The sequence below is a fragment of the Paroedura picta genome, chromosome 1 (genome assembly GCF_049243985.1).
Source record: "Paroedura picta isolate Pp20150507F chromosome 1, Ppicta_v3.0, whole genome shotgun sequence".
In the NCBI taxonomy this organism is placed as follows: Eukaryota; Metazoa; Chordata; class Lepidosauria; order Squamata; family Gekkonidae; genus Paroedura; species Paroedura picta.
Genome location: NC_135369.1, coordinates 89,042,075 through 89,062,928, shown reverse-complemented (window position 1 = coordinate 89,062,928; position 20,854 = coordinate 89,042,075). Strand labels below are relative to the sequence as shown.

The following is a 20,854-nucleotide window of genomic DNA, read 5'->3' as shown; positions in this document are numbered from 1 at the left end:
AATGTTAAGCATTTAACTCAAATCTGAAAATATACCTGTCAGGATGGCTCTTAGATTGTGTCAAGTATAAATTGTTTTATAGATGCATGTGACACTAAAAGTGACTGTAAAGGTAAAGGTAAAGGTATCCCCTGTGCAAGCACCGAGTCATGTCTGACCCTTGGGGTGACGCCCTCTAGCGTTTTCATGGCAGACTCAATACGGGGTGGTTTGCCAGTGCCTTCCCCAGTCATGACCGTTTACCCCCCAGCAAGCTGGGTACTCATTTTACCGACCTCGGAAGGATGGAAGGCTGAGTCAACCTTGAGCCGGCTGCTGGGATTGAACTCCCAGCCTTATGGGCAAAGCTTTCAGACGGCTGCCTTACCACTCTGCGCCACAAGAGGCTCATAAAAGTGACTGTAAAAATTACTAAAAACTATGTTAAATGTGGTAATAAAGTAGGCTTTTTTCCTATATATGGCGAAAATGTGAAAAAGCTTATAAGTTTGGGGCAAAAGTCTATACCATTGTGTAGTCAACATGGGGACTCAGATTTCCTATGTAAGCTGAATCTGTATTAAGGGAAAGGAGAAGCAATGACTGAAATCCTCTTGTAATTCTCTTGTACATTTTTAAGGCAATGTCACGAAAAAGTGGGGCTTTTTCCCTTCTTTCTTTTCTTTTTTATTAGGGTATTGATACAGGGCCAAAGCTCATATTGTTCTACAAGAAATGTTTAATGTTAAGCATTTAATTTAAATCTGGAAATATCTGTCAGGGTGGCTCTCAGACTGTGTCAAAGCAGTTAACGTGGGGTCTAAGATCTTCTAAGTTGAATCTGTATTATTAAATATATCTCCGCAGTGCCTTCCAGCCTAAAATTAAAGCTTAACTAAAAGAAGATACCTAATGAAGTGGGTTTAAGTAGAACAGATGAAGACTATATTTTACTGTTTCTTCTAAGTTTATACCATTATGTAGTTAGTGCGGGGTCTTTGATTTCCTATGCAAGCTGAATCTGTATTATTAAATATATCTCTGCAGTGACTCCCAGACCAAACTTAAAGCATAACTAAAAGGAGGCACCTAATGGAGGAGGTGCAAATGTAACCAATGAAGACTTTATTTTACCATTTTTTATATTAACAACTTATACTATCTCTTTTTTATAGAAGACTGGGGAAGGGAAAGGAGAAGCAATGTTTGAAATCTTTTCTATTTTTCTTCTGTACAACTAAGTAGGCCTCTTTTCCTAAATGTGGTGGAAATGTGGATGGCTCTTAGACTGTGTAAAGTATAAATTGTTTTATAGGTGTTATGGGACACCAAAAATGACCGTTAAAATTGTTAAAACGATGTAAACAAATGTTGGAAAGGTGGTAACAAAGTAGGCTTCTCTTCTTAAACGTGGTGGAAACGTGAATAAGTTTATAAGCTTTGGGCAAAAGTTCATACCATTGTGTAGTTAATGTGGGGTCTTCTATTTTCAAACGAAGACTATATTTTACTATTCTCTGTACTAATAACTTATATTGTATTCTATATTTCTATCTTTATGAAAATAAAAATATATAGAAAAAAATGTTGATAACATGAAGTTTTCTGAAATATGAATGATTTCATATTGAAATAATTTAATATAAATAACTAAGTATGGGCCTGGGTGAAGTTCAGCCCTGTGCCTTCCCCCAGGGATAACTGAGATCTACATCTCTGGACTGGCCTAACAGCTTCAGAATTGGGAAGGAAAAGGGATTTCCACATCAAGTCCTCTTTGTTCCTGAGAATGGCTGTGCTCCTCTCTCTTCCCACTGTTGCTCAGTCAGTCCTTCCTCTTCCCCTTGCTGCCTGTCTCCCTGCTCTGCTCTGCTCCTCCTCCTCATTGTTCAGTGCTGCCTCTTTAGCCTCTCCCATCCTGGCCCTCCCTATGTCTGGGCCCAGCTATGCCTTCTGACCACACTGCTCTCTGACGGTGCCTGGGTCCCAGACTTATTCTCAGCTGTGTCAGAGGGATCTGCCTGGACCCTAGCCATCACTCTCTCCTGGCCTTCCTTGCATGGGTGAGTCAGACACCTGGGCATCCTCAGCTTGGGCGAGGTTGAGTCAGGGTGGATCGGAGATTCTGGGATTCCTTTGGGCTAGGGGTCAGGTATGAAGTAGCAACAGGAGGAAATCTGCTGGCTTCTAAATAAGTAAGCTGGAATGGTATCCTACATAAACACTATTTTCATATTTAAAAAAAGAGTGCATGAAACTAACAAAAAAAAAGAAACAGTGTGGACTGTTCAGTAATTGTCCTTCAGACTAAAGGTTTCCAGCCTCAGTGTTTCCCATCTGTAAAACTTGTCAATTAAAAATATACTTAGGTATTTATATCCAACTTTACTTTTCAGTGGGGACCCAAAGCAACTTATAATGTCATTCTTATAGCTCATCATTTAATTGACACAATTATCTTCTCTTTCACAACATTCATTTGAAGTAGGTTAGACTGAGAATGGGGCTGGCCCAAGGTCATTCAGCAAGTTTGTATGGCAGAGTGGGGATTCAAACCTGATATCTCCCAAATCTTCATCTGGCAATATAATTGCTATATAACATTGGCCTTTTAGAACATGCTTAAATCCTTAATATCATGGCTGTACATGTAGCCTATAGATGGGTTTACCTGCTTCAGTTGTGCACTTTCAGTTCTTGCTTTGTGCTTGTGGTATAGATGGCATCTGGATTGGGTTAGGTCAGTATGTGTTGGTCTGATGTCATATGGATATTTCTGGCAGAGGGCTTGCAAGCACATCACCCTTATGGTTACTTCTAATTCTTGTAAAAAAAGAACAGCCCCCCCCACACACACACAATACAAATGGAGAATAACATTCATGTAAGTGGGTAGGTTTGCAAACCTTGGAGATCAAAATTTGTGCAGAGTGCATCTCAGGATTCTAAGACAGCACATTGCCTCCAAAAGTTTCTGGACTGGCTGATGGTATGGGGAAAAGAACAATTGTTACTGAGAGGAATGACAGTAGATGGTAAACAAATGAGACCAATGCACAGAAGGAACAGGGAACACAAAATTAAGAAGGGAAGAAAAAGTGGTATGAGAAAGAGAGAGAAACCAGGACTACCTATTTTTGAGAAACATAGAACTAAAGGAGAAAGGGGAAGGGGAGGGGAGAGGAAGAATAAGTGTGGAGTGGAGCATTTACCCATGGCAGGCAACTTATGTTGCTGCAATAGACACAGGGGATTTTAGTGTGGGAGTTTCATCTGCCAAGAAATTGGAATTAACTAGTCTGAGTTGGCAAGCAAGGGCTTCTTCCTAGCAGTCCCCCTCTAGTTCTGATGCAGATTCCCTGAACAAATAAGGTGTGTGTGTGTGTGTGTGTGTGTGTGTGTGTGTGTGTGTGTGTGTGAGGGGCTGACACCTCCCCCCTCCTTTGACTATTTGATACAGACAGCAAAATTATTTGTCATTCTGGATAAAAGGTTCTTTGGATAGACACCCAAATAATACTATTGCAGAATCTGGAACTCTTACCACAGTCTGGTTGAAATTATACTTTGAACTGACGTTTTTGTTTTGTTTTTTTTAAGCTAACATATTGCAAAACATGCAGCTGTTTCACACACAAGAAAAATATCCAAGGACTATAGGAGGTCCAAATATTTGGTCCCTAAGGGGATGAGGGAGTGGAAGGAGGAACAGACGTGGAGGCAGGTCAAAGGTTTCATGGGTTTGGACAAAACTATGCTTCAAAGATCTGTATTTCCATTTAACAGGAACTCATCAAGTTACAGAAAGACTCCATAAGGCAGATTAGAGCTCCAGCTTTCTTCACTCAGCCAGCAGACGAGGAAGCAGCAGGCAAAAGAAAAGATAAAATGGCTCCTGTTAGAAAGAAGTTTATTGAGATCCTGGAAAAGGCAATGGAAGAGGGGGAAAAGATGACCCGAGAGGAGATGCTGTTCACTTATGATGGGGTCGTGTACCCAACGGCTCTTTGCAATCTAGGGGTCTTCAAGGCTCTTGAGTCCTTTGAAGCAAGGAGTGATGATGTCATGTTGGCTGGATACTGTAAATCTGGTGAGTATGATCTGTTTGATATAAAACAAATTAGCACAAGGAGTTAGGCTTGAATTTAATTGGCTAGTAGGAATCAGTTAGAAGGGCTTTTAAATAATGGCTTCAGTAATTCTGGATATATGCAATAGAAACTGATGACAGCTTGGGGGGGGGAACTACCAGCATAACTCTCAACAGCACATACTTGAAATTAGTGCTGCAGTTACTAAAGGTGGGGAAATGTATTGTTCTCACTTCCTTTGTTACTTATCCCACATAGCCATTCTCTGTAACTGAATTTTTGTGTTAATGTTCTCAATGAACACCGAAGGCTGTAACTCTGCTTAGAATGACACTTCATAAAGCACTAAGCTATATATAAATGGGAAGGCTTTAGCTGGGATGCATTAAAGGCATCCAGATATAGGGATCAGAGGGCTTCCCCTGCTCTATTCCAGAATTTCTCTCTGCACTGCTATCCAGTTCTCCTTTATTCCGATTTAATGAAGAGAATCTTCATTATGGTACTAAATCTTGCAGAGCTTCCCATGGTATCCAGTTCTTTCTGTTCTTTTGGATCTCTCTCTGCTCCCTTTACAGCTATGCCTATTTGGGAGGAAAATGGGTCACTTGAATAAAAGCTAAATTGAGATAACCAAGGAGCAAATTCCTTCCCTCAATATGGGAAAACTTTGTTCTTCCTAAAACACTGTCAAAAAGAGAGATATATTGCTGTTGCAATCTGTGAACAGGACAGAGAAACTGGAAAGATTATTCAGTTCAACCCTATGTACTGTTTATACAGACTGATGAGATATAAGTATGTATGTTGACATATGAGCTCCGTTAGATCTGTCTAGACCAGGGTGGACAATTCTGGCTTGTGAAATTCCTGGACATTTGGGGATGGTAGGTGGGAAGTTGCTCAGTGGGGCTGTGGTACATGTATTAGAACAAACAGAGAACAAATCACTTTAGAATTTGTTCAACACATGTATATCATTATTACAAAACATGATACAAGGGTTTTTAACAAGTCAGAGTTTAAGTGACAGTGATGAAAGTCCAAAGTCTGCAGTTGATATGACACAAATAGGCTAACGTTTAAGCTAGTCAAATTTGTATTTTAAAAAATGTCTGGAAAATGAAGCCTCTAGTGTTACAAAGAAAGCACTTAAAAATTAGCACATTTTTGGTCATATAGAAACCTCAGGTAAATTCAACGCCTTCCAAACCTACTTTTTTATTTTGAGATTTTAAAAATTAAAATACATAAAAAATAAACAAGAATAACCATCTCCCCGTACCCTCCCTCTATTAAAAATAACATATTTCTAGGAAAGATGAAAAACTTGGTGTAGCGGTTAAGAGCAATGACTTCTAGTCCAGAAAACTAGGTTTGATTTCCCCACTCCTCCACATGCAGCCAGTTGGGTGACCTTGAACCACAATTCTCAGAGCTCTTTCAGCCTGATCTGTCTCACAGAGACTGATTATGCATGGTGGCTGCTGTGCTGGGCTGCCACCTGTTTCTTGCTGCAAAGCAGCATACTCCACTGCTTCCCATGTATGCATAGGGGATAATTCCCCCTGGCACACACAGTCCACTCTGGAGTTGTGTGTGTGTATGCACAACTCCATAGTGGAAAGATTCTTCAATTCTTTGCCGCAACGTGGGTGGGTAGATTTACTTCCATGAGGATTTGATTGTATGACAACACAATTCTACCTTAGTGAAAGGCAAAAACCCACCCCCTTTGGCTCTATGATGCTGCAAAACCTAAGGGGGCATTTTCTGTTCCTGCTGGGAAACTGTAGGTGCATATGCATGGGCCTGGCCCGGTATGGTCACCAATGGTGACTGCGGCAAAAATGGATATGCAAAAAAAATCAGTGTTCCCTTGGTGAGGGCATTGGAGGCCCTAAAGTGGGCCAGGGCCAGGAGGGAGCTTAGCAATAGTTAACATTGTGTTCAAGCAGGAATTTACCCCACTGCCATGTGAGTGCTGGCCCACCCCATCCCCCATGTATAATCAGTGAGAGTGTATATTATGGGAAGAGGAAGGGTAAGCTGCTTTCAGACTCCAACAGGTAGTAAAAACTGGGGTACAAAAAGGAGCTTTTTCAGTTCTTATTTATAACATCCATCCATCTAAATAATTTATCTTTGGTTGCCTCTTATTTGTACAATATCCTGCTTGCAAACATGGAATGGTTTGCAGCCCTCCTCACGGGGAGCTCCTCTTGCGTTTCCCTCTGCTCTGTCACGGCTTTTTGCCTCCTGAGGCAAAAAGGAAAGGAATGGGAAGGCAACTGTAAGCTGCTTTGAGCCTCCTTCGGGTAGGGAAAAGCAGCATATAAGAACCAACTCTTCTTCTTCTTCTTCTTCTTCTTCTTCTTCTTCTTCTTCTTCTTCTTCTTCTTCTTCTTCTTCCTTTTCTTCTGATGATGATGATGATGATGATGATGATGAAGCTGCAAAGGAAAACAAGCCAAACTTCTCCCTTCACTCCTTGGCTTGTCAATCATAGCAAGCCACCAATCACAGCACAGCAGTTTTCTCTTGTGGACTGAAACTTTCTCCTCCCTGCAGCCTCCAAATTATTTTTTTAAGGCACTTATGAGTTGCTATGCAGTAATGCCACAACACAGATGCATTTTTAATAAAAATCAACACTGCTGTGTTGTTGTGGAGAAACGATTCAGCATTCACCTCCTTTTTGGGATTCCTGTTCTTTGAGACTTTATTTCTGTCTGGGTGGATTTTGGAGATGCTGAACATGGTCCCTGGAGCCCAAAAAGATATTTTGTGTTAATGGTTGGCTTAAAAATAAGGTGCCCAGACACCTGTATAATTGGGAGGAGGCTGCCCGATCTCCCCCCCCCCTTTTCCCCAGCTCAGTTCCCACCTCCAGAAAACAGAAACAGGGCTGTTTTTGCCTGCCTGAGTTTTGAGAAGGTTGCAAATGGTCCCTGGAGCCCCCCGCCCCCCCAAAAAACATTTTTTGGGGTTGGCTTAAAAACAAGGTGCTCAGTCCCCAGTATAATCAGGAGAAGAATGATTGAACACTTGCCCCCTTTCTCAGGTCATTCCACACTTCCAGAAAACAGAAAAGGGGCTGTGTTTTGCATACTGATCCCCAAACCATCATGGATACTTTGCAGAAGATTAATTATACTGAGGTGTATATTAATTAATATATAAGTAAAGTTAATATATAAGTATGAGGACCAAATCAGGTTCAAGGTGCTGCTGTTGACTTTTAAGGCTCTAAACCAGGGGTAGTCAAACTGCGGCCCTCCAGATGTCCATGGACTACAATTCCCACGAGCCCCCTGCCAGCATTTGCTGGCAGGGGGCTCCTGGGAATTGTAGTCCATGGACATCTGGAGGGCCGCAGTTTGACTACCCCTGCTCTAAACAGTCTGGGATCTTTGTGCCTGTAGGACTGCCTCCTCCCTTATGCCCCTTTGAAAAGTTTCGGATCGAACACACAAAAAGTTGTTTCAGTCTTTTGTAATTTACTCACCCACTAGCCAAAAATCTGTGAAGGAACTTGTTAGTTTAAACTCTGCTCCAATGGGAATGTAATGTTGATTTAATCACAGAATAGTATCATATTCAAAGTTTATTGCCTATGTAATTTTACTCTTCAAATCCTGGAGCTTGGAATCATTTTTTTAAGTTTAAAGGAATGATAAGCTACTACTCTGAGCTATCCTATATAATACTCTTTTTATAAATTTTCTGGTAGTGAACATTACAAATATATTGAAGAGTTAAAATGTTCCTGTTTCTTTGTTTTGCAACTGAAGAATCTGATAGGAAACATGAAGACTTGAAGCCAGAATTTCTTGAACTATACTGATCCCCTTGTCACAAATAGGCAGGTTGTCGAAGTACCTTATATAAGTTTTCAGCTCAACAATGTTCCATTTCCAGTTTTTACCTTCATTTTGTTTTTCTAGGTACCAACTGGGTTGGCCAGATAGTTACAGATCTAGTAATAACATCTGCAAAGAAACATGAACCACACAAGCTTAATGAAGAACTACTGCTGGCAGAATTTCCTTATCTTGAAATTGGAGATACTGAAAAGTATAAGGTGAGAAATGAATATTTTGGAAAGATTTTAAAGACTGTAAAATAATATGGTTATGTAGTCCCTGAATGGCCATCTGTCTACCATTCATTCTCTTCCCCTCACTCTTTATTACTTCCTCAAATGTATTTGATAGGCTTGAGAGTAGGCTAAACTGAATAAAATGAAGTTTAATAGGGACAAGTGTAAAGTTCTGCATTTAGGTAGGAAAAACCAAACACACCCATATAGGATGGAGGAGACTTGACTTGGCAGTAGCATGTGAGAAAAGGATCTAGGAGTCTTAGTAGACCACACATTGAATATGAGTCAACAGTGTGACTCGGTGCCTAAAAAGGTGAATGGGATTTTGGGCTGTATCAAATGGAGTATTGTGTCCAGATGACAGGAGGTGATGGTACCACTTTACTCTGCTCTGGTTTAGCTTCACTTGGAGTACTGTGTTTGGTTTTGGGCACCCCAGCTAAAGAGGGATGTAGACAAACTGGATCATGTCCAGAGGAGGGCAACAAAGATGGTGAGGGGTTTGGAGACCAAGACGTATGAAGAAAGGTTGGGGGAGCTTGGTCTGTTGAGACTGGAGAGGATACAACTGAAAGGGGATTTGATAACCATCTTCAAATATTTAAAAGGCTACCATATAGAGGATGGAGCAGAGTTGTTCTCTCTTGCCCCGGAGGGATGGACCAGAACCAATGGGATGAAATTAACTCAAAAGAAATTCCATCTAAACATCAGGAAGAAGTTCCTGACAGTTAGAGTGGTTTCTCAGTGGAACAGGCTTCCTCGGGAGGTGGTGGGTTCTCCATCTTTGGAAATTTTTAAACAAAGGCTGGATAGCCATCTGACAGAGAGGCTGATTCTGTAAAGGCTTAAGGGGTGGCAGGATACAGTGTATGAATAATAGGGTTGTGAGTGTCCTGCATAGCGCAGGGGGTTAGACTAGATGACCCATGAGGTCCCTTCTTACTCTATGATTCTATGATTCTATTTCCATCTTGCTATTGTCTGACATTTGGTTGGTCCAGTACAGGAGAAAGGTTCTCAGTGGACTGTTTGGATTGTTATGGCTCACTGCCCTAGCTTGGAAATAATCTATGGCTTACAATAACTAGTTTGCTAAGTATTGATGTAACAGCAAACCATGATTAATTTCATAGCAGGAACTTAGGAGAATTGGTAAGCGTAGGAGGAAAGAAGGGAACATGCTGAAGCCTAAGATGCAGTACTGATGAACAAACTATAGTTTGGATATTATGGTTTAAGTGGGTCAGTCTCTGAAATGGACTTCCATAGCAAGCTACGTATTGTTATTTCCAGAGAAGGTATGAGGCCTCCTCCATTCCTTGCCCATCATGGTTGGGTATCACCAAGGAAAATGTCTAATTTCTTTTGTTTCTACTCAGTATAGTAAACATTATATTGCTCATAGCTATACCTTCTAGAGCTGTTCTTGTTTCTCATTTGGGAATCCTGGGTTCATTCATAATGTTGATTTTGGACTGGAAGTTGGGAATGTATTTTCCAAATAGTTCTTTAATACTAAAAATATCTACTTCCCGCCCCCCCCCCCCATCATGATACTTTTTTATACCATTATCTTCCTTTTTTTGAGTGCTTTGCTGCTTTAGAGCTATTTCTTTTTCCTTCATTATACAGGTGGTCCCAGTCAAATGGGGAACATACAGTGAACATGGTGATGTTATGACACGTGCTAACCATCAAATTTTGCTTTAACAATATCAGCAAATGAAGCCAAATGAGAATGGGAGCAGGAAAAAAAGCGGCAAAGAATTAGCTGCAGCCGCCATTGATGCGGCAGAGGAGCGGGCAGTGAGAAGACACACTGGGGGGAAGTTCTACTGCAGCAGGAAGGGCATTGTGCAGGCACCATTTGTCACCTGGGCATAGGCTCAGGGCACCTTAAAAAGTGCCACATGGAGGAGTCCAGCCTCTCACCAAGCTCGCCACCCGAGCAGCTTCCCACCCACCCTGTTATGTTGGCTGTTAGACTATGTCTTTATGGCCACTGGATTATATATTTATATTGCATTTTGTCACAGCTCATGGTTTTGGCATGGGATGAAGCCTGTTTCGGGGGAATTTGGTCTGTGCATTGGACTCCCCAGGTTATGGACTTCCCTACGAGGTGGCAGGTCTGCAAGCAGGGCTGACTCAGCTGGGGAGGCTTGGGGCTAGCAGAGCCAGGTAGCCTGAGGTGGGACCAAGAAGGAGGTGGATGCCTGTCCTTGGCACCCCAGGGCATACAGTGCCAAGTAACCTGGGGCAAGGCTAAGGGAAGTGGGTGCTTCCTCTTGGCACCCCAGATGGACACTTCCCTATGGTGGGAATCCAGCGGAAAGGGAACCCGCATTCCCAGCAGGGGAACCAGGTGGCCCCAGGACACCGCTGGCTCTTCCTGTGAGTGGGATCCCAGCAGCAAGGAGACCTGTGTTCCCAGCGGGGATCTGGATGGGCTCCAGGGTGCTGCTGGGGGCTAGGTTCTTGTGGTCTTCTGACTGCAAGACAGGCTCCATCTCCCATGTTGTGCCAACACTCCTGTGGAGTATTAATACAGCTGTGACCTTGTTTAAGCCAATGGAAATGTGTGAGCATCTTCCTTGAGACCAAAATGCCCTCCTGCAAGTCAATATTCTCTGCCATTGGATAACCAGTGATTGTTTTTGTAGATGATCTATATTTTTATCTCAGACTGAAACTGATGGGAATTGGTAGAACACAATGGATGGTTCCCTCTCCTCCCTTAACTGGAACTTTACAAAAACAAATACACACATTTTGAAGCTTTTAGTGGGCCATCCTTAACCGTGAAATATTTAGAAGCAAATGTATTGATGTGTTGAAGTCCCTGAAAAAGAATTCTCAAAAGGCAGACAAAAGGCCCATATTACCTAATCAATGTTGCCAGCAGCAGACAGCCAAAGGGACAGTTTGAACAAAAAGTAAATTTTGTGCTCTCTTTAATGGATTGCTAACTTTTCTTATTTTGCTTGTATATTTTGGCTCTAAAAGAGGATGAACACCTATCCCTCAAGGAGAGTTATGTTCACTCACCTCCGTGCTGATAAGCTTCCAAAATCTTTCTTCGAGAATAAAGCTCAAGTGAGTAACCCTTGTACTACACATTGTAGTTATTCAAATTGTTGATAATGCTTTTAGTGGCCCCAGGTCAATAAATCATATTAACAAAACAAAACACAAAGTCAGGTTTGGAGCAACTGTCATTACATAATGACATTGCTAATGAGGTGGCTGCCACAATTATTTATACTCATTCATTATCCAGTCATCATGTGGGGCTGGAAAGCTCACTCTGTCTAATTCTCAGCATACCCAAAAGAGTGTACATGTAAATCCAGAAAATAGAGCCATGGACAGACAGTACAAACCTTTTACAAACCTGAGGGCAGGGGGAAACAACTCTGCAGAAAAATCTGAAATCTAAAAATAAATATGCTTAAAGCCCTCCAAAATTATAGTAGTGACTGTAGTTTTAAAAAGCAAATGCCCTCAGTGGCCTTTACTAGGCAACCACAACAATACTGCCAGCGTTCCAACCTTGGTTTCTATCAGGTAAAAGGGAGGCCCCCTTCCATGAGTTGTTTTGGACTTTGAAAGAGGACTCATGGATACAGGCTCAACAGCAACTAGGTTTTCCAGTTCTGGGTTGCCAAATTCTTGGAGATTTGGTGATGAAGATGGGGAAGGAAGAGTTTTGGCGAGGGGAGGAACCTCACCGGGGTATAATGCCATACAGTCCACCCTCTATAGCAGCTGATGTTTTCAGTCTGGTATTTCCAGGAGATCTTCAGGCCCTGCATTGAGGTTAGCAATCCTACCAGCAATCACTGGGCAATTTGTTGCCATTTGACTTGCACAGCTCACTAAGGCTCAGCTGCTCATTACTGTTCAACAGCAGCCATCCTGTAAAGTCCTGGGCTCAGTTGTATACTGAGTCCAAAAGACACCTGTGGGCCTGTCTAGACCATAGCTCTTGCTACCACTAATAGAGAGGAATATGGAAACAACTATGATGACTTCACCCAATTCCCTCCCTCAGAGGCAAGGTTCTCCCTCTGTTTTTCTCTCTCTTTGTGTCTAAGCAGCCCTTTTAATCTATTTTCTTCTTTTCTGAAGAACAACGGCTATCCTACCCTTTAATGGTAAGATATTTTACTGCTTGCTCAGCCCTGGAACTGGATGGAAGGGTCAAGATCTCCCTTTAACTTAAACCAGTGAAGCAATACTCAAGGATTTTTAAGTTTAAAAATATCAAAATATTTTATTCAGGATAGAGGTCAAGTGAAATCAGGGATAAATTTCTGAGCTAAATCAATATGAGTATACAGTTCATATGTTTCAAGTAACCGAGACTTTCTTAAGCTTTTCACAGTAACGTAAAGGTAAAGGTAAAGGTAAAGGTATCCCCTGTGCAAGCACCGAGTCATGTCTGACCCTTGGGGTGGCACCCTCTAGCGTTTTCATGGCAGATTCAATACGGGGTGGTTTGCCAGTGCCTTCCCCAGTCATGACCGTTTACCCCCCAGCAAGCTGGGTACTCATTTTACCGACCTCGGAAGGATGGAAGGCTGAGTCAACCTTGAGCCGGCTGCTGGGATTGAACTCCCAACCTTATGAACAGACAGCTTCAGACAGCATTTCTGCTGCCTTACCGCTCTGCGCCACAAGAGGCTCTAGAGGGCATCACCCCAAGGTAACTTAGAATATTTAAAATGAGAGACTTTTGTTTCATTGTTTTCTAAACAGTATACTTTCTTGAGAGTATTTGACTCTGGTTTCCAGAAGGCAGGCATACTCTGTTGAGTACACAAACTCCTTCACTAAACACACCAGTACTTTTCTTGAGTTTTTACTGATTCCTCAGGATTTAAAAGGTAGTAAACACACCAGATCTCAACACTCTTCAGAGCTACTTCCCTGTTTTAAGTGGGTAGGGAAATCCATCTCTCACTACAAGATCTATCCCCTTTTCTGGCCTGAATGAATATTTCACATAACCAGCCACTCCTACCAAGTTTCTGTGTTAAACTGTGTTAAACAGAGTAAACACTCTGTGTTAAACTGCTCTCAGTCAAGGCTAAGCACAAACCCTGTGAACACTAAACCTTTCTCAGTCAGGGCTAGACTCTGTCACTATTAGACTCTTCTCAGTCAGGGCTGAATTCAGACTCAGTCAGCACATAACTCTTCTCTGTCAGGGCTAGACCCAGATTGAATTCTCCTTCATATTCATATTCAGCTCAGAAGTCTTTCTCGACTCAACTGATGCTAACCAATCAAATTCCTTGGAACATCCTGTCACCCTTTTGCTTTGTGAGAATTAACTCTTCCAAAAGGACAGTCCATCACAACAAAAAAGTGCAAAAGTTCAAAAGCACCCTTGAACAACAAGTTGAAATTTGTTGCAGTGGAGGAAGTGCTTTGGAAGGTGGGAACGTACTCATCACGCCTTCTTCCATGGAAATGCCTGATAGCCACATTCAGATGTCACCCATGATTCATCTGCCAGTGTGTCCTTGTAATGTATACAGCTCTCTTTAAGGATGTGGGCCTATATTCATTAGTATAGAATTTCCATAGGACTCATTGACAGGTATGGGGGTATTTTACCTTTTAGGCTTGGTGCTGGCTTTCCTGTGCAACAATATTGCTGCTGCAGCAGTGGCCATTGGTGCAATTTATCTGCCATCCACAAAAAAATCAGAGAGATTGGATTTGGGGGAATCAGAGACTGGGTAGTACTTGCAAATCAGCCACCATTGGGCTTTTCTTCCAAATGTGAAAGCAGAAGTTCATCAATCAGCAGTATTATGGTCCAGTTCTATGCATGTCTCTCTCTCTTCCCTTTCTCACACACAGGATTTTCCATTTTTTCTTCTTTTTTTGCTGAGCAGTCCCTATATCTACTTTCTTATTTGTTTGTCTATGTCTGTACCACCTAGTCTCTCTCTCTCTCTTTCTCTCTCTCTCTCTCTCTCTCTCTCTCTCTCTCTCTCTCTCTCACACACACACACAAAAGTTTTGATGCTGGCCTAGTCCAGAGAACTGAGGAAAGAGACAAAACCAGCTTCTGAAATGGAATACAAGAGGCTTTAGAGAGTTCAAAATAAACAACATGCTTTATTTAACTAAGAGGAGAAAAGGTCAGGTGAAATCAGGAGGAGGACATATGAGGTGAACTGATAACAAAATGTAGGGAACTTTGTAATCACACTAACTCCAGACAATTTGTTGCCAACAAGTCAGTGTTCTGCTATACAAAGAGGACATAGAGGTTTGCTTTATTTTCAGTTTCTGCTTAAACATTTTTAAAGTCTAGAAGGCAAGAACATCCAATGAAGTTGCCCAAATCCTTCATTATGCACAGACCAGGGGTCACTCATCTTTTAAGAGCTATCTCCCTTTTCAATGGGCAGGGTTTACTTCTCTTAACTAGAAGCCATTTCCCTGTTTGTCCTGAATGTGAATCCTCTCTGATCCTCTCACTCCTTTTGCCTCCTTCCCAGTCCACAGTCAGTGTTTAACTGTCTCTTCAACAGTCAGTTCCCAACTGTGATTTTAACTGACTTTCTCCACAGATTTCTGTTTGAACAATCTGTCAATCAGATGTTATTAAGACATTAATACTTGAATGTTGGTCCCAGTAAGCCATACTGAATGTAATGGAACTTATTCTCAGAATAGATGGTAAAGGAATTGAAATATTGAAATGTGATGTTTGAGATAAAATTACTAGGAACTGATACATTTTAGATGGCCACTGTTTCATCCTTTCTCTGATTTTATTCTAATTTATTTTATTTATTTATTTTTTAGATAGTGTTGCTGCTTCGGAATCCGAAAGATGTAGCTGCATCTTTTTTCCATTTTTCAAACAATTTTTCTCCATATCCTCCTTATGACAACTTCAACGACTACTTCCGAGCTTTAATGGAAGGACAAAGTAGAGATTCCCTTTTCTATCCATATTTAAACATATATAATCAGTCCAAGTGTTTCTCACTTGTGACCAGCTAATGTTGTATGAAATGCAAATAGGCCGTGTTTAAATGAACAAATGTGTTAGTGTCTCATAAACATCTTATGAGAAGAAGGGAGAAAGTATATGTAGTAGAATAATTCTGGAGATAAATTTCCTGCTTTATCAGTTCCTTGAAGATATCCACATCTTCTTTGCTGGTGCTCATTTAAAAAAAAATGAAAGTGAGCAAGAGAAGTAGTGGAAAGACTGCTTAAGCAGGAGCTCTATGTAAGAACTGGCCAAAGCAGAGAACTCCTCGTAATGGGCAAGGAATTGTGCATTGTTAATGGCATAGCTCTTGAACATCATGGACTGAACCTTTTTCTTTTCCTACTCATAAAACTGATGATACTGTGTGAGTATCTACAAGGCTGGCCCTAATATTCAGTCTGCACTGACCTTTTATAGTTAAAGTAGATGAAATCTGTACAAAGGGGAGTAGCCACCTGATTCCTGTAATCCCAGCCCTTGATACACCAGGAAGCCTAAATTTTATTTATGAGATGCAGTTTAATGAGAAGCTTGGTATTTTGCCAGGTACTGATTCCTGTATTTCCCAAAATTTTGGTATGTAGGGCACATGGTTTTTTAAAGGGAAAGTCAATGAGAGCAGTGAAGGCATTAATAAATGTTTTCTTAATCATCTCCCAGAAGAATGGGAAAACATGTTCTCTGTAATTGCAAAAGAACCCAGTCAGTACTGCTGACCTTTTTGCCTTAGAAAATCAGGGTGTTTCTGGGATTCTCCCATATATCTCAATTGCAGCATAGGGTCCATGCCACTGTATTCTTACTACTGTCCTTGCCAAAATGTCACATTCCATAGTTAAATATTAAATAACGGGTAGAAGGAATGATGCTAAACAAGGCCTTCCCACACTGAGGTACACAGATTGCTAGATGCATCCATGATGACTTATTTTTTCAAGTCAGGTTTCAGCAACTTGTGACCCACCATTTGGGAATGATGGGCTTATTTAAACCAGTTAATGCAAATTCAGTAAACAATCACAATCAGTCTTATTGCTTCTACATTGGTAAAGCACAAATGAATTATCATAGCTAGGCAGTTTAAAAAAAATACATTGGTCTTCCAGTTTAATTATAATTCGTCCAGTTAGGCTAATATTTGATAAAGAAGAATTTAGGGTGAAGCACGCAAATAATTTCAAGCAACATCAGAAATTAAGCTAGCTGTCCCAGCACAGATGACATTTAAGAGGACATTTTTGACACACCCCCTCAACATCTTCATAAGCTATAACCCAACGTTTAATCACTTTTGCTCTACTTAGCCATGCAGAATGAGAGCTGGGTAAGTCTGGAACTATAGTGAATTAATTCAACTTTTAAAAGCCTGTATTGGACTTGTTCTAACTAGTGTTTTATGATATGTGGTTTCCACTAGTGCCCTGGGGAAGTTACATTGAATATCTTTGTGTGTGGAATAAGTATATCGATAAGAAAAATGTCATGCCAATAACGTATGAAGAAATAAAAGAGGTAGGATTATTACAGTTGATCATCATCATCATCATCTGTTGGCTTTTTATACTACCTCTCTCCCATAATAGACTTGTGGCAGGGTACAGCATAGTTAAAATACATAAAACAGTTAATTCATTTGAATTTAAAAGTAAGATTTTAAAAATTAAAATTTACTCCTCAACTCACTAAGAATTAACAATTTACTATTTAACTCCCCCCTCCCCTAATCATCATTTGTCATTTCCTGCCCATTGACTATGGCAGTTATATCTGTTCAGTGGAATGGAAAAAGAGAGGGAAGAGCCTGTGAGGGACAGAGGGAGGCCCGTTTTACTAGATCAATCTGGCCTCAACCATAGGCCTGGTGGAAGAGTCTTATAGGTTCTTACAGGCAGAACTGTGATAGCTCCCTCAGGGCCTTGGTCTCGGCTGACTGCTCATTCCACCTGGCTCTGATCAAGGCCGGGCAGATGAAAGAGCCAGCCAATAAATCAATTGATCGATCATTTACCATTTCCATTGTATACCATTTCCATTCCCCTAGTATATATACCATTTCCATTGTGGAGAAAGAACAACACAGCTTGTAGAACAACACAGAAAGTGGGCTCCAGTGACATCTAGTGACCAAACTCCTGGGAATGGTTGCATAACTCCTGCGGAGGTCTTGTGTAACCCCACAGGGTTTTCTAGAACCTTGATTGGGAATCCGTGGAATAGGTACATCAATGGCTACACCTATGCTTCTACATAGGAGCAAATGAAGCCAGCAGGTTCTACAAAATCACCTTCCTTAAGCAAGCCAGATTTTTCTTTTGTTAGAAACAAAATTTACATAAGACATAGGTTACTTCCGCAAATGCATAAACTGATCATAAATACTGCTTTACTTTTCTTAATTGCAGAACCCTGTTGCAGGAACCAAAAAGCTTGCTGAATTCTTAGGCCTGAAACTAGATGATAAAGATATTTGTGGTGTTGCAGAGAGGAGCACTTTCAAGTCTATGAAGGAGAATTCCAAATCAACTCATGGTGAATTTGGAGATGTTCTCTTCCGTAAAGGTAACATTCGGAAAGTGCTGCTGAAACAACTGGGGAATCTCCCATCCTGATTTTAGTGGATAAATATGATATCTCAATTCTTCTCTAACAATAAGTCAGAGCTGTGAAAAAGAGCATGATTTCAATTGTATGTCAAATGCTTAATTCTATTTTAATTATCTATATGTGTTCATTATTCACAGATGTACATTAAGGGTAGATGAATATATGTTTTTTTTTCATTTTTTAAAGTTATTTCTATAAAGTGTCTTTGGGGACATCATTTATATCACATATATAAATTAATTTGTTTCTTAAAATGGATGAATATGTCATTATAAATAAATTGAATTCTCAACCTGGCCCCAGATGTGGGTATTTTAGTGCAGACTGGGACCAGGTGGAGAGAAGGGAGATTTTGCCCTGATTCTGCAGAATCTTAGCAGGCCTTGCATTCCTGCAGGATGCTAGCAGGGAGATTGCAAAGAGAAGCACTGAATTTCTCCTGCTTACTCAGTGGTCTACTGAGATGGTCTCTTAAAGAGGCAGTAAACAATGAAGGGATCCCAGTCAAGCCAGCGACCTCATTAAATTCAACAGCATCTCTAATGTGCACCTTTTTGAAGAATGTTTGGACCATGTCACTATGTTTCCATATCTATATGCTCTCATTGCATACTTGGAACGGTTTCCAACAGAAGCATGTCTGGGGAGTTTGTGGTGCAGTTTGTATGATCAGTTAATGCCTTTTTCACAGAGACAAGGATAATATGACAGGCTTCATTGGGACACAATCTATAATAGCTCGTTTACAAATCAGATGTATACATTCATACAAAGTCACAGTCACCCTAATATGTTTCCTTAATTGTCAGGGGGTGTCAGCGACTGGAAGACACTTTTCAATGAAGAAAACAATCAGGAAATGGACACAATATTTCAAGAGCGTTTAGGAGGAACCAAAGTGGGAGAAAAGATAAAGTACAACATTTACTGCAAGCCTTGAAGACTGAGGAAGAGCCACTCATAAATGATAATCTTCTCCATTCTTATCTATAGGTTTCACAACTCTACACAGGAATTATTTTTCAATAGTCACATGCTATTTCCTTCTTGATGGCTGAATGTGAAGTGAATATTCCTGTTTTTGCTCCTTATACTTCCTTGCTACATTACCATGCTCATGTGTTTCACTGTCACTTCTGCATTCTATTGAGCTGTTTATATGTTAGCAACATATTCAAAATGCTTTAGAATTAATTGCATGGCAGTTATCGATGGACAAGATTAAAGGCATTTGCAAATGGTCAGGGCTCAGCTGAGGATTTATGCATACATAGCAAGTTATTATTGTATTCTGGTTAAGCAGGCAAATATTAGCAAATGCACAAAACAGGATGTGGCAAAGTGGGTAAGATGTCCTATAACACAGCTGATTAGGCAAAACAGGTTTTTGGTGAAAAGGGAAGTGGGATTACAAGAATAGCAGGGCAAATGTACTTATAAGAAAAAGAAAATAAGTGTATACTTCAGCAAATATATATAGCATAAAGGAAGGCAAAGATCTACAGCATAACAGACAACTGCATATGTTTAAAAGTTTCTAAGCCTGTTTCAGTGAAATCTTTGATTTTAAATCCAAGATCCCTTTATTCAAATAAAGTTTTTGTCTACTTCTGTGCTCATCACTGGGCGTTGGCATGCCAGGCAAAAAGCCTATTTGGCTATTATTGACTTGCAGGAGTGGATTTGGGCAAAGGACAACGCTTAAAAACATATGAACTGGTAGCCATGTTGATCTTTCTAATGGAGTGTTTGACACTCTCCATTGCCATGGCCCCACACCAGGACCGCCATTCCACCATTGAAGACCATATGATTTTTGTCTCTGGAAGCCTCCGCCGGATTGCTGCCAATATACCCGCCTTCAGGTGGACCCTCTTCAACCCAGGCAAGCTGTTGCCACCAAGTTGTATTATAAGCACCGTGGGAGGTCCGTCACACATCACCATCTTTGTGTTCTCATCCTGGAGGACACCCCTCACTGACCAAACCAATTGATGGTTCCCCAGATTGGGTCCCCATGCAGAGCTGCTGGTGTACTCATCCACCCAATGGACATAGCTGTAACCCATCATGCATATTGGGAGCCCTGTCGGGCTTGGTCCTAAAACAAGTCAACAGTTAGTGTCTGATACTGGCCAAACATAGTACTTATAAGCCCTAGAACGCTATTGCCCCAATCCCATAATTTGGCCCAGAGTATCCCCATCCACATAGGCCTAATCCTCAGGGACTGTGCCCCATAATTTCTGTCTGCAACCCTAGTTTCCTTAAACTGGCCCTTAAGATGGCCACAAATTGGAAACATGATAAGCACGTCCCATCCAAGTGGATAAGCAGAGGCCCTTCTGACCCAGGGCACACTGCCAAGTAAACCCTCAGGCTTTCCACCAGGCATGGCCCACCATGTCCTGACTTCCACAGCACACCCCACCCTTTCTGGTCTGTCTTTGAATGGCCCAGGTGAATTTGTACCAGGTCCACTTCTAAGACCACATCCCCCTTGCCAATCAGGGCCCTCACCCCTGGGACCCTGGATGGGGCCACCAATTCCCTACTCCAGAAGTCTCCATAAAATGCCAGTGTGAAGACCGCTGCTGCCAATTTTTCCTCATAAGAATCAAAACACATGTGCCCCAATTGCCCCAAGCTCTGTCCTAGCAGTGGCCTGGTAATGGGCGTATGCAAATTCCCGCCTAGGAGAATTGATCCTCCTCCATCCCTCCACTGCTTTCCTTGCTAGAAAGGACCTGTCCGGATCCCAGGCCCCCATCAGTTTGCTCAAAAATGACAATCCTGCCATGGTCCCAGGTATGATCCCCTTCTCTCTCAGTTGTGCAAGATACTGAAAGTCTGAATGATTCAGATATCGGCCATACCCCCATGGCATCCTGCTCGTTCTGCAAATACCAGAAATCCCTGGGTGGCTCCTTCATGCATTTGATGAGTGGATGGAACCAGGTATCCCAATACTCCCTGGATAAATCTCATCACCTTCCAAATTGGCCTGTGGTTGTTAGCCTGGGATTAGTCTGGGGATCATCCTAA

At 41.4% G+C, this 20,854-nt stretch overlaps 1 protein-coding gene across 2 annotated transcripts; it reads left to right on the top strand.

Annotated features, from left to right (window-relative positions):
* Positions 1-1,889: 1,889 nt before the first annotated feature.
* Positions 1,890-19,416, top strand: LOC143842244 (sulfotransferase 6B1-like). 2 transcript variants are annotated; one of them, XM_077347129.1, is made up of 8 exons: positions 1,890-2,042; positions 3,766-4,069; positions 8,018-8,154; positions 11,185-11,274; positions 15,010-15,136; positions 16,623-16,717; positions 17,608-17,764; positions 18,619-19,416. In XM_077347129.1, the coding sequence occupies exons 2-8, from the start codon at positions 3,868-3,870 to the stop codon at positions 18,747-18,749; spliced, it is 939 nt and encodes a 312-aa protein (XP_077203244.1). In that variant the 5' UTR covers positions 1,890-2,042; positions 3,766-3,867; the 3' UTR covers positions 18,750-19,416. The 2 variants fall into 2 exon arrangements, with proteins under 2 accessions (XP_077203244.1, XP_077203254.1); XM_077347139.1 differs by lacking the exon at positions 1,890-2,042 and adding an exon at positions 3,334-3,351.
* Positions 19,417-20,854: the final 1,438 nt, after the last annotated feature.